The following is a 12,717-nucleotide window of genomic DNA, read 5'->3' as shown; positions in this document are numbered from 1 at the left end:
ACCTGGATACTCAACTACCAATACAGATCAATCAGCAGCTGTTTTTTAGCTAGAGCAGCAGCAGAATGATGCTTTCTTTTGCCTTAGATTAAGGTGACAAAGTCCTCTCAAATGGCTTAAAATAAAGATCTGCCTCAGCTATTTTTAACTTAAGACCAATAATACTGAGTATTTGAGTAACAGCCATTAATACATGGCTCCTCTCCCTTTAGTAGTGTATTCTCAACAGCCTTCTCAACAGGTCTAGGCTGGTCTACAGTGACAAGACTCATCCTAGAGCACTGGTATCCTGGATATACCTGAATGCACCCAGTCTTAAATGCGGCAGAGTGCAAGTTTTTGCCTTCATCACTGCTTTCAGCACAGTTATATCATGAACAACCCTGATTAAATATGCTGGTGTTTTCCAGCACTCTTACTTGTAACTGTTCTATCCTTTACTTAATTGCTTTATCTGCTTTAAATGTCCAACGACTGGACAAACTTTGCCATCTAAACTTTTTCTGAAGGTTAACAACTAGCAGTGATATTGAAGAATACTAGGATACAATTAAAAATCCTATAACCACGTAGTGCTAAGCTCTTAGAAACAAGCAAGATGGAGAATTAGTATTTGAGTTTTTCGTTGTTATATTAGAAGTTTGTGAATAAAGGTCTCCTGTGAATCAGTCAGGATTTCCTGTAACACAATGCTGCAATATAGTGAATTTTTCAAGAACACTATTAGGCACTGAGGTGGAATGGAAGAAGAAAAAAAACTAAAAGAGAAAGAGTTTACCAGAGATGTTTCTAGACTAGATTTCAGAATATATCTTTAAGAATGGGGTTTTTTTAAGGCTAGTGTTCAAATGTGCACTAATATGAAAATGATAAAAAGAAACAAGACTGTGAGGATCAAACAGCCTTAACTCAGCACTGCATCTATCCAGATTTTTAGCAGAAAGCCTTACACTGACCATGTGTCTCACACAATAGTTTTGTAGAAAAATGAAATGTTGTCATTTTAACGTGCTTTAAAAAAATCCCACCCACATGCAGGATACAATCCAGAGAAGAGGAGAGATAGCAAAATCATTCTGAAGTGCTGCTGAATAGTCAATCATTAAGAGCCCAGTTCTGCAGCCTTTATTCACTGAAAACAGTAACTTGCTTATTACAGCTGGACTGAGGGCTCAAGAATAGGGCCCCAGGAATGTTTTCTCGTGACAAGGGGCGTGTATTTGTTCTACATGGATCCACTGACTTCTAGATTATTGCAGTTGGGCAATGTTCAGTGGCAACCTGGAAGACTGATTGGATGGGAATTCACATGTCTTTTGCTAGAAAGAGCTACAAATGCATTCTACATTTTCAGATTTCATCTTTACCTTGCTGCCAGGAGTACCAGGTTGTCCCTTTTGACCATCCAGACCATTGTGTCCCTATATTGAGTAGAGAAATAAATATTGATACGTATATGATTTTCTCTCAAATGGCTATATGCAAATCCTTCCTTTCACACAAAATTATTTCCTAATGTAGTGTTCTGATTTTTCAGAAATAGTTAGTCTTTCATATCATGCAATATTAAAAACTTCAAAGAGGTTCATGCACTCTTCACTTTCAGAGGATTTCCAGGGGTTTTCAGTATGCTGCAGCATTGCTAGTCTTAAATATTCAGGGAAAAGTATGTATGTACTCACCCTAATTCCCTTAAAGCCAGGCAGACCAGGAGTTCCAGGGAAACCACGAGCACCCTAAAAACACACAGTGCATGAATGATTGTCTCTCGTATTATACAGTGGAGTTAAAAGGAAAGATGATGAATGAGTCTTTCAACACAATTAACAAGTAGATTTGGGTCATTATCATTCAAATAAGGAACAGAATCTAGATCCTAACCTCTCAGAACCAGACTTATTTCAAGACTAACAGTAATCCACCTGATTTTTCCAGTTCTGAACCTCAGAAATTTCATGCATTACCATGTGATAGGACAGCTTTTTAAACTTTCTCTGCCAAGGTGCCTGCTTACCTGCTCCTGTGTAACTCCTCACTATGCCACTTCTGTTACTCATTGCATTATATATACTCATTTAGTGGGAATAGGGCAGGGAAACAAAACAAAAATACAACTATATGATATCCCTGCAGGTAAGGACTGAAATTGTATTAATCCATATAAGGAATATTATTAGATCATTAATGTGGTGAAATTCAGAAAGGTTGTTAGGTTTCATTGATTAGTGAACTGGTTTGTACCATATTCAGTGGATCACTACATACCTGAGGGCCAGCAACACCCCTCTCACCAGGTCTTCCAGGTTTGCCAGGGTGACCCTAAAAAATGCAATAAAGATGCACTAAGGAGGATATCAACACAAACCATTAGGAAAAAAGAAAATACATTGGCAAGGCTTCTCTTTTTCCATAAATACTGGGAGACCATTAACTTTCAAGTTTTCTTCTCCCTGTATTCAGGAAGTTTAATATATTTGGAGTGGTTTGGAAGTTATCTGATTTTCTGTACATTCCCAACCTACTGCATCTCTTGTACCATAAAATAATTAATTCAGGGACTTATTTATTTAACAATGTAAAAAATATGGTCAATAGAATTCTTAGCTTAACAATAACGTGGTTGCTAGACTTGAATCACCACCCCAAAAGAGATGAGAGACATTTAATAACAACTTACATCTTCACCAGCCTTTCCTGGAGGACCAGGGGGACCACGAGGACCCTGGGGACCCTGTTAAAAATAGATTGAGGATTACTTAAAGCATCATTCTTCACATATATCTTCCCACTGTTTTCTGACTTGAGTTGGGGTGTAGTTGGAGACTAACTGACTTTGCAGTTTATGATTCCAATTGGAGAGAGCCTGAATCTTAGTGTTTAGCTCTGTTTCTGTAACAGGATCAAGCAGGAGTTTCCAAACATTCAAAGAAGTGCACATGGATAGGAGAAAGGGGCCTAAGCATTACAAGCCTACTTTGGTGTGCTATTCCAGTGTCTGTACATGAAAGCTGTACTTACTGTTTGACCAGGTTCACCAGGCTCACCAGGAAGGCCTTGGAAACCAGGAGGACCCTAGAAAATAAGGGAGATATTTTTAGTTTCCAAACAAGATAATTTGTAATTTTACAGGTATGTCAATGTCAGTAGGAGAGATAAGACTGGTACTCACAGGGGGTCCAGATGCTCCAGGTGGGCCTCTGGGTCCCATTAAACCCTAGGGAAGAAAAATTACAAAACCTTTTTAAAAAGGTGACAATTATATAAAACTTATCTATAACACCAATTCTCAGCATTCCTAGAATACTGGTTAGCATCACAGTGCAATGTTCAAATGAAGTCAGAGGAAGTTAAGAGATCTGCATGAATTTGCTCAGGCAGTCCAAGTGCAAACATCTTCCAATGGCAACAAACCAGTGCCAGAATCCAGTGCAATGGTTAGGAATGTACCATTATGGCTGTGAACTTTATGATTAGGTTTCTTAATCTATTCTGGCTTGTTAGCAAGTGAACTGGTTCATTCTTTAGTGAATTCTTCCTTCTACCCTTCCTGTGCAGAAACATCCAGAGTTTAAAGATGAGGGTCATAATGCATTATGAAAGCCTCTTACACATATTGTGTACACATCTATTTCCAATAATGATCTATTTCTATCTAAATATTTCATTGTTTTCTGGTTTTGATTAAATTTCCTTCATTTCACTTGCAAAATAAGTCACTAATATACTCTCCTTGACATTATTTAGAATTTACATACATCTTGAAAAAACAGGGTCAGAAAATCACTCCTAAAAAGGAAATTTCTGCAGATTAGTGCTCTCTCTTAACAGCTTATGATTTTAAGATTTACTAAGCAAGCAAACAATTGCGAACCAAAATTTAACTTGGACTTGTACAGTCCAAACAAATGATTTAGGAGATGTTTCAACAGAAATCATTATGTTTTTAATTGGTTTTAAAACTTTCTTGGAAAGTCTTTTAGATTTTCTCATTACAAGATTAAAATCATATGCCAACTTTTCAATGGCTTATGTAGCTTTCCCATAAGACTGAATACCTTTTATAAAGAGGAATAAATGCATACTAATTCCAGGCATTTACTCATGAAAGTTAAAGCAATGTTGTGGATATGAACACATGCAGTAGTTCTAGGAAAAGTAACTGTTTCTAGTCTGAATCGTATGTGCTGCATAAATCCTGTTAATTTCTTCACAACTTATATTCCATAAATATTTTTCCCTTCACAATCTTTTACATATTCTTTGTGAAACTTAAAATTTCCTCAAAATAGGTATATTCTACTGCTGTTTCTGTCAAATGAACCTAACTGGCTCAAAAATTGGAACTTGGAAATCGTGACACCTCAAATAAACCCTCATCCACGTTTTCTGAATAATCATCAGACACTGAGGGCAGAACTTGATTAAAGGTACTCCTATTTTCCTATATTTCATAACTAAATGGATGCCAAAGTATTTTCCAAAATCCCTGTAATATTAGAGTATTTTTGGAAGTGGAGACAAGCACTTGACCAAGAATAACCCTGGTCATCCTTCATCCTGCTGCTCACCCATCAGATGCACTGTCTGTGACGTCAGCATGTGTGGTGAATTTAACCCATATTCTGCTATCTATGTACACTGAAAATATTTGCTAACATATGGAAGGGTTAGAAATTCCTATGGAGAGGCAAGAGAGCCCTTAAATTCCATTTGTTCATAGTATAACAGTGAGCTATATTCTTAGTAGTCCTCAGAATAGCCTTATAGTACCAAGTACTAACATTCAGATATTGAGAACCAAATGTGGTAGCCCATTTCCTAAAAAATCTGTGCAATCCAAGGATATCAAGAGAGTTGTACAGCCATGGAGGAAAAGTTATCACCAAATGGAGACAAGGTACTGAGTTACTTTTTAGGCCTGTGTCTGTTTTAGAGAGCAGCTTTACAGTTAATCTCATTCATAAAACATAATTTTCTGTCTCAATATGGGTAAAGTAATACTATATCAAAGTAGATGTGTTATCTAACATCAGATTGTGAGACTGATTAATTGACTCATAGAAGTGTGGTCAACAAACAGAGTTAAAGACAAGACCCAGCAGTGCTATACTGGAGATGAATATACAGATCCAAGACCATACTTCAAGTCCTAAGACTATTTAAAACACTTTACATCATCATAAATTAAAGGATCAGTTTCCAGTCTGAGTCAACAGATGATCAAATCACTAATTTTAACACTATTTTTTTCATTAATACAGCTGAATTAGTGTCAAAGGAAAATCCTAAACACATTATTCATGCGAGTTATCAAGTGTGCTATGTCATATACCTACCATAGGTCCTGGGCCAAAATCTGCTGCTTTAGATGGATCATATTGAGCAGCGAAGTTCTGTAGGTAATAGAAAGGTTGAAATGAAAATACTAAAAATTTTACTTTAAAAAGTATTTTTAATCAACATTCTACATGTAAATATAATCTGATTTGTTATACTTGCTATGGAGTTCGTTAAAGCAGCATATATATAACTCAGTAAATACAACCCTATTATAAATACATTTCTATTCACTTGTTTCCAAAAAGACTTGATTTTATTGGGAAGGCCCTTTCAAACCTAAATATCTCTGCACAAGTGACAGAGAGGCATTGCAATAGTGTGAACTGAAAATGAGGAATGTAAATTCAGTGCTCATTTAAAATTGAAAGCTTTCTTGAAACTCTCAAATTATTCTGCCTAATTTCCAATAAGGGAAGTTAAGCAAAGCAGTGAAAAAATATGTGTAAGTAAAATTCATGTACCAGCCCTGAGTAACTATTGCATGAAGTGGGCCCTTCAGAAACATCTGAGGAACATGCAGCCTCAGAAATACTGCAATGGATTTTTGATATTTTATCAAAATGGAAAAAGCTTCTCCACAACACAATCAAAACCCCTTTTCTTGCTTGTTCTATTAACGTAATTAAAATAAGAAAAATTAATGAAAACAGTTTGATATTTGGAACCAGCAAAATAAACTATTGCTGTTCACATTGAAGTCAAAAGAGCATTCTTCCATGCAGAAGGACTTAATAAACTTGATCAATACAGCACTGTCTATGTCTTCATGCTCCCTGTGCAAGCTAATGTCAAGCAAAGAGTTAAATCCAGCATTCTGCAGAGAGTGCATGATGGACACTTGTGCACAAAGTGTGTACACAACAGCCCATTTACAGTTCTGCAGTATGAATACAGAGAAAAAGAAAAAATTCTAACGTACAATAGTCTAAAATTCTGCAGAACTTTCAATTGATTTTTTGCTTAAGGAATTGTCTTCTTCAGCTTATTCCAATGCAGTTGCTGTCTCTTGAATCAAACCACAAAGCTTTCTTTTCCCCCATCTACTTAACAGCACTGGTTTCATTTAGTTGATTCCCAACCCATACACATTATCACTGTGTAAATTTAATGCTAAATAACAGGGTTGATTTGCTCTTCTCCCTAAGTCCCTGTTGAATACAGAATCCAAATTTTCCATGGAGTATATACACCCCAAGGACAGTTCCACTGGAACTGGGACCATCTTACGGCTCGCAAGAGAATGTTTCTTCCACTCTTCAATTCAACAACAGTGTTTTTCAGAAGATATAAATTTCATCTTGGTCACAAAGCACAGCTTATGAGTTCTGGTAATAGAAAGTTTGGATGCCTTACTCCGCCAAGACCTGGAGGACCAGGGGGCCCTGGAGGACCTGGTAGACCATCTTCACCATCTCTGCCTGGTGGACCTGGTGGACCCTAGAGTTAAAAAGAGAATTATCCAGTGAAAATTAGAAGTGGCTGAAGAAATCTCTGATGTGGTAACTTCACTAACAACCAGGCACCCACAGCACACCCCACAGCAGCGCTATATATGCACGGTTAAGGATTTCAATAAATATTGAGAGAATAAGCATAGTCTGATTTTATGTTACCTTGCTACACCTTGTATCAGATACATACTGGAGCTTCATATTTGAGATTTTTGGGAGCAATATTGGATTTATGCTACCAAAACGTTATCTCCAAACTGGGGAGTTTCACTTTAAGTGACAAACTTTGGACTTAGGAACCCCAAGTGATCCATGTGGACCCACACAGCCTGTTAGATCCTGAGAGCCTAAAATTTGACCAGCTGAGGATTTGAAAAGGTCAGCCCTACTGATATGAATTAACATGAATCCAGAGTTAGTCCAAGGTCAGTTTTTAATCAGTATAGACTGTTTGCTGGTACAATTGCAAATCCAATTAAAATTAAGCAGTGCTCTTCTACAGAATTTTGATACTGTCCCTCTGCTACCACTGTCAGAACTTCTTTTACAACAGGTTGAAATCATCTGTGTTCAGTCTGGTAACATTTGTCCTTACATTCTTTCATCCTCAATACACAAAGGTGGTCAAGTTTTGGCATCATGGTAATTGATGAGAGGTATTTAATTTGTTGAGTATTTTGGACCCAGTTCAGTACTAAATTAAATCCATAATAAATGGATTTCAAAAAAGGCAAAATTAGGCTTGTTGCCTTCAGAACAAAGAAAACATCTAGTTTCATTAAACAAATTTAGTTAGTGGCAGCCCAAAGCAAATATCCAGCTGACCACACAGATATAGTCCTCCTAATAGCTTCCATTACATTTTTCAGCATACCATGATCTCAGAAATCTTCAAGAGCTCCCTCATCAGTACTACAGCATTTTCATTTTCAAAAGATACAAAAAAAGACATGTAACTACACACAACCCAGATAAGTATGTGAATTTCAGAATACCACTTTACAAAAAGCAGCAATGATGCAGAAGCAAACCAAAAAAGCAGATATCAGCAATATGAACAAAAATTACAATTAAATTATTCAACTGTCCTTATTTATGGTTACTTTTACAGTAGAGCCTTTAGCAGTATACTTTAGCAGCATCCACTTTGACTGGCAGAAGCTAGATAACAAATGCCCAGCTGCCAAGAAAAGAGCTTTTCCAAAACATCATTGGAGGCACAGGTAATGAACGATCTTCAAAACTGGCTTAGTCTATTCAGGTTTTATGTAGAGAGCTTAACCATACACCATATTGTTCAAAGATTGCATCTTTACATGTCAACTTTTCCCTCTGCATTTCTATGCATTATTTCTACTGTGAGCAGCTGGAAAAATGTTTTTCAAATCATCACTTGAAGAGCTAGGCTGTGCTATGATTTCAATCACATCTGTTCAGGCACAATGACCACAATTAGGCTGATGAAGTATTGCCACGGCAGAATTTGGTACATAGGTAATTTGTTTTTTCTTTTTAATGAAATTGTACATGCAAGCTTCTACGGGTAGAATCATTTAATCTCACAGCAATGCTTGAACTTAGTTTTTTCCTACTGGTCTTCCAACAACTACTGTTCAAGGATCACAAGTAAATGTCAATCGAATTCCTTACCCTTTCTCCCTGTGGCCCTTTGTCTCCTCTAGGGCCCTGCCGAAAGAAAGTAACACTTAATGAGTTACCATGGACATTTTCCAGGACAATACAGGGAAACAGATACATTAAGAATAATTACTGTACATTAAAAGGAAAAGAAGGCTGCACATAGAGGTTCAACAGCTATTTTCCACAGACAGCATATTTTTGTCTGCAATAATCTACTGGAAATAGATTAGCCACTGCCACTATTGTGTGAATTAAACTGTCACTGCACAGACCACTGAAGTACTTGCAAAACTGGTTTTTTTTCTACTAAATAACTAGTTCTAGTTTAACTGCAGTAACTTTTAGAAATAATATAGAATCTATTTTGCCTTTTAGACCTGTGTGGATACTGTTGTACTATTCAATTCATGTAAGTCTTTCCAAAGGAACTCTAATTTAAATAAGAATGATACTTTGATGCCATTCAGGTCTTGGTAGGCTTAGTTCTGCTCATAGGTAAAGCACCTTTAATTCAATATTTGAATTTACCCTGGTGTTAAGATGCAACATTGACTGTTCTCTCCTTTTTACTACCTATTCATCTCAGCACTACAGCTATTTTCAGAGAACACTGAAAATAATCAACATAGTCAATTTTACTTTCATCCAATATTCAACAAAATATTAATCTGCTGAAGACTACCTGATATCATGTTCATTTACACACAAGAAAAAGAAAAATGCTTACCTTCCGCCCTGCAGGTGCCTGGAAAAAAAATAAAGAAGAGAATTAAAAAAAAAAAAGTTAGTTTCTGCCAGTATTTTAAACTAAAATAATGCATATACTTAGACTCATCTTCTTACAGAAGTATACTTTTTGTCAATACAGTATATTTAACTATGCTCTGTGATTTAAAATTATTTAAAATTAGCCTTTGAAGGCTAGTTATATATAGGAAAGATGCACGTAACGGTATTAAAATGTTGTGTTGAAGACTGACAACTTTATAACTGGTACAGCCTAAAATACTGGAATTTAAAAAAAAAAAAGTCACACCTGAGCTCTTTCATAATCCTACTGTGCAATGAAATTTAGACTGTAAAACTGGCTTTAAAGTAGAGCTATCTCCAATCCAAACTGCCAGGTACAATGTCCAAACAGCACTGCTCCGTTACTTTCCCCTCATGGTCTCTACACCTATGAAGGCAGTCTCTTAAAAAGGCCATCCCACTTGTGAAATTGGGGTGGGTACCTTTCCAGGCAGTGCCTTCAGGATTTAATCACCACTTTTCCATGACCATCTTGGGAGTAAATGTTAGAAAATAATACTGCCACAAGAAGCAAAGCCTAGCCTGTTAATTGGAACGTTACATATTAGATTTAAAAAATTATACTGACCTCGCTCACATCTGCAAACAGAAGGGAAAGAAAAAAAGAGATAATTAGATATCAAATATTTTATAAGTTTAAAATTTTAAACTTGCTTTAAATTAAAAATTAAATTTGCTGCTTTTTATTCAAGATGAAATTTTGCTGATTTTCTTAATGCAATAAACATTTTCTTAATGTAAGTTCTTATTTTAAGATGATTATCTTAGATTGGAAGGACTCACGGGTGAAATCGCCCTGTATTTCAAATTCAAAATGAACTTGCTAATGAAATCAAGACAAGTAATATGGCTGATACAGTAAAAAGGCAGATATCAACTATAAACCTGCTCTAAACATGTTTAAACATAGCTCCATAGAAAAACCCCCACACCTATGTATTATCATATATGTGTTCATGCAAGAGATTAATAAACCCCATGCAGACTGTCATGTGTGAAGATATTAAATTGTAGGAGTAACCTGAAACTTTATAATATAAATGACCCAATCCCACTTTTTATGGGGAATGGTTCTAGCCAAAATCCCTATTTCCACAATTTCCTGTAAAACTGTGTAACAGGGAACAGTTTGAAGCTATTTAACGCCAAATTACAAATAACTATCTCTGTATGTTATGTACTACTAAGTGTGAGTAAGCTCTTTTTTCACTAGCTGGAGATACAATTTTTCTGAGTTCCTTAATTTCAAGAAATTAAAAATCTATTTTGTCTCAAACTCACTATAAAAAGAGTCTCACATCACACTTAACTGCCAGCAATTTAATAGCACCACTAACTAATAGGCTGTTGGATGTTTTTCCACGACGTGTCACTTTGGCAATGTATGAGCACACTAAATTCCGATGATTCGTGCAGTCCAGAAAAAGGTAACAGTGCTGAAATGCTGAAAGCACTGGAATTCCGCCGCAGTACACACAGACTGCCTGTGCTAACCCAACATAAAGCCGTTACTGCCCCCAGGTGCCGGTGACAATGGCGCCCACCCAAATTCCGTGCAGGAAGCGCGGGGCGGCCGTGTTCGGGGACCCCTACACGAACCGCTCCGTCTCCTTTGCCAAGGCCGGGGTTGGGCGGATGTCCCCAGAACGCCCCTCCAGAACGGCCCCGCCGCTGCCCCCCGCCCCGACGAGGCCGACCCGGGGCACCTTTCGGGGGGGAGCATCTTCCTGGGGGCTCCCAGAGCCAGGAGCGGGCAGCAGCGCACGGCTGCTCCCTCCCGCCTCCGCCCTGGAACGCGGCCAAACCCTGGATCAAAGCCACGGTGGCCAGGGGCTCGGAGGATCCTTCACAGGGCGCTACCTCGCAGGAAGGCTCCGCTTCGCCCCCAGCCGAGTGGCGGGGCGCGTTTCCCTCCCAACTCAGTGTGTGGGGTGTGTGTGCGGATGGGGGGGGTGCGCTTCGCTCACTGCGATGACGGAGCACTACATCCTCATCCAGCGAGAGGCGGAGAGCTGCACTCGCTCCTTTTTCGCACTAGCGCGGAGCACTGCTCCTTCCCTGACTCCCTCCTCCCGCCCCATACGGTCCTCCCCTCCCCGGAGCCCGGCGGGCTCAGCGTGTGGGAGCGTCCCGGGCCGCGGGCAGCTCCGCCCGCCGCGCCGGCTCCGAGCGCGCCCCGAGCGGCCCGCAGGGGGCGCCCCGCGCGCGGAGCGGGAGCGGGCCCCGCTGGGAGCCCCTCGGAGGGAGGGCAGGGATGGATGAGCCGCTGCTCTCCCGCTTCCCCCGGCTCCCTGCTTCGGAAAGCGCGCCTGAAGTCTCACAGAAGTGCAGCCTGGGTTCTTCCGCTCGCCGCAAGCACTCTCCTCCCAGCCCGCATTTGTATGTCCTCCCAGCATCTGCGCTGGAGATGAGGCTTTGCGTCCTCCTATGAGCCCGGCTGGGGCGGGGCGGGGGGGAGGTTGTCCCTTTTTTTTAATTTTTCTTTTTTTTTTTTTTTTTTTTCCGTAGATGGAGATCTCGTTGGTCATTTGCCATCTTTTTCTGAGGGAAAGAAAGAATCTAGATTCTGATCTGGGAGGGAGGTGGCAGTTTATGAGCTGGTCTCTACCGCTTGGGAAGCGGCAACTCCCCGCAGACTGCCGTGCGTGGGGCGGGCGTCGGGACAAAGCACAGAGGGTCGGGACAAAGCCGGACAGCCACCCCTGCCACCACCCCTGTCACAAACAAGCAGAAAGCACTTACGTTGGCCTGTTGCTAGGTATGAAGTTACTGCGAGCAGCAACCAAATCCGTGTATCCACAAAGCTGAGCATGTCTAGTTGCAAGACATGCAGACTCCTTGTGGTGCCGAGTCGGTTGGTTAGCTATCGCCTGTGGGACGCAGGCATACAGTCTCGAGGAGTAACTCCAACCTTAGCAGAAACCTGCTGCCCGGGACGCTAAATTAACCCAGCCCCGGTCCGCCCTACTTATACCGCAGGAGGGTCCCGGCACCGCCCCGGCTGTCACGTGCCCCGTGTCTCCAGCCCTCCACAGCAGCCTTGGCAGCGGCAGCGGCGGGGGGGCGGCGACGCTAAATTGGTTCCATGCTTTGAGGACGTGGACACTGAGGCTTTCGGAAGGAAAATCTGACTCGTCGTCTCTTTTTTTTTTTTTTTTTTTTCCTTTTCTTCCCTTTTTTTTCCCTTCCCCTCAGCCGTCCCACGCCCCTCTCGCCCCGCTTTTCTGGGAGTGCGGCCGGGAGCCTCGCCGGGCAGCCGGCTGGCAGCGCCCCGACGGCGTTCAAAGCAGGAGCTGTCCAGGGCCTGCGGCACCTCCCGCCCCGCGGGGAAGCGGCCGGGGCAGCTGGGACGCGGCTGGATCCCAGCTCAGCCTCTCTCCGCAGTCCCACTGCAACCAAAGGCAAAAGGCGACGCTCTCCCCATCTCCTAGCACGACCCCTCTAGCACGGTCACTCCGGTCCCGCGCCCTTGGCG

At 40.6% G+C, this 12,717-nt stretch overlaps 1 protein-coding gene across 1 annotated transcript in view; it reads right to left on the bottom strand.

The window, feature by feature from the left end:
• The window catches only part of LOC138106409 (collagen alpha-2(I) chain), a 39,075-nt gene extending 26,904 nt beyond the window's left edge, over positions 1 to 12,171 (bottom strand). The window contains exons 1-12 of the mRNA XM_069006967.1: positions 11,985 to 12,171; positions 9,811 to 9,821; positions 9,160 to 9,177; positions 8,442 to 8,477; positions 6,694 to 6,777; positions 5,337 to 5,393; positions 3,170 to 3,214; positions 3,019 to 3,072; positions 2,678 to 2,731; positions 2,266 to 2,319; positions 1,683 to 1,736; positions 1,368 to 1,421 (exon numbers count right to left, since the gene is read on the bottom strand). Coding sequence (XP_068863068.1) covers positions 1,368 to 1,421; positions 1,683 to 1,736; positions 2,266 to 2,319; positions 2,678 to 2,731; positions 3,019 to 3,072; positions 3,170 to 3,214; positions 5,337 to 5,393; positions 6,694 to 6,777; positions 8,442 to 8,477; positions 9,160 to 9,177; positions 9,811 to 9,821; positions 11,985 to 12,054 — 591 coding nt within the window. The 5' untranslated portion in view covers positions 12,055 to 12,171. The remainder of the gene's footprint in view (positions 1 to 1,367; positions 1,422 to 1,682; positions 1,737 to 2,265; positions 2,320 to 2,677; positions 2,732 to 3,018; positions 3,073 to 3,169; positions 3,215 to 5,336; positions 5,394 to 6,693; positions 6,778 to 8,441; positions 8,478 to 9,159; positions 9,178 to 9,810; positions 9,822 to 11,984) is intronic.
• Positions 12,172 to 12,717: the final 546 nt, after the last annotated feature.

The sequence above is a fragment of the Aphelocoma coerulescens genome, chromosome 2 (genome assembly GCF_041296385.1).
Source record: "Aphelocoma coerulescens isolate FSJ_1873_10779 chromosome 2, UR_Acoe_1.0, whole genome shotgun sequence".
Taxonomy (NCBI): domain Eukaryota; kingdom Metazoa; phylum Chordata; class Aves; order Passeriformes; family Corvidae; genus Aphelocoma; species Aphelocoma coerulescens.
The sequence above is the reverse complement of the archived record's forward strand: the minus strand, read 5'-3'. Positions and strand labels throughout refer to the sequence as shown.